General features: G+C 32.8%; 1 protein-coding gene across 1 annotated transcript in view; it reads left to right on the forward strand.

Moving 5' to 3' along the window:
• Positions 1-270: 270 nt before the first annotated feature.
• LOC107463645 (chlorophyllase-2) overlaps positions 271-549 on the forward strand; it is a 1814-nt gene continuing 1535 nt past the window's right edge. Inside the window, exon 1 of the mRNA XM_052257368.1 lies at positions 271-471. Coding sequence (XP_052113328.1) covers positions 345-471 — 127 coding nt within the window. The 5' untranslated portion in view covers positions 271-344. The remainder of the gene's footprint in view (positions 472-549) is intronic.

Below are 549 nucleotides of genomic sequence, written 5' to 3' on the forward strand. Positions count from 1 at the left end.
GAGTGATTTTCGAAACGTCAAAACTAATAATTTATTAGAACTAAATTAAAATTTGTATGGACTATGAAAAAACCACTTATTCATTCCAAACATAATGTTTATTTTCCAGTTCTAAACACATTCTAATATTTATAGTAATAAAAACTATTGGAAGTTTTTTTTTTCCTAAACTATAAGTTGAACAAAAAAAAAGGACACCCGCCAAAATATCCATTGGGCAGATTATAGGAAACCAAAAAATCTAGAAGATTGTATAAAAGCCACAAGTTTATCATCAGTTTTGGATGTAGAGTAAGAGTTGCAGCTGCAGATTAAGGGAAAACCGGAAGCAGCTCTCTCATGTCATGTGTTCCTATTCCTCAACCAATGTCTTTGATAGTGGAAAACACAGCACCCATGTTCAAAGGGTTGAATGGAGATCAACCACATGCACCGGTAATTACAATTGTTCATTTCTCTATTGCTTATATATTTTCCTTCATTTTAGGCCTGCATGAAGCTCAATTTCACAAGACTTAGCTTGTATCTGCTTTTGATATTTTCAGTTCC

Source organism: Arachis duranensis, chromosome 2 (assembly GCF_000817695.3).
Source record: "Arachis duranensis cultivar V14167 chromosome 2, aradu.V14167.gnm2.J7QH, whole genome shotgun sequence".
Lineage (NCBI taxonomy): Eukaryota > Viridiplantae > Streptophyta > Magnoliopsida > Fabales > Fabaceae > Arachis > Arachis duranensis.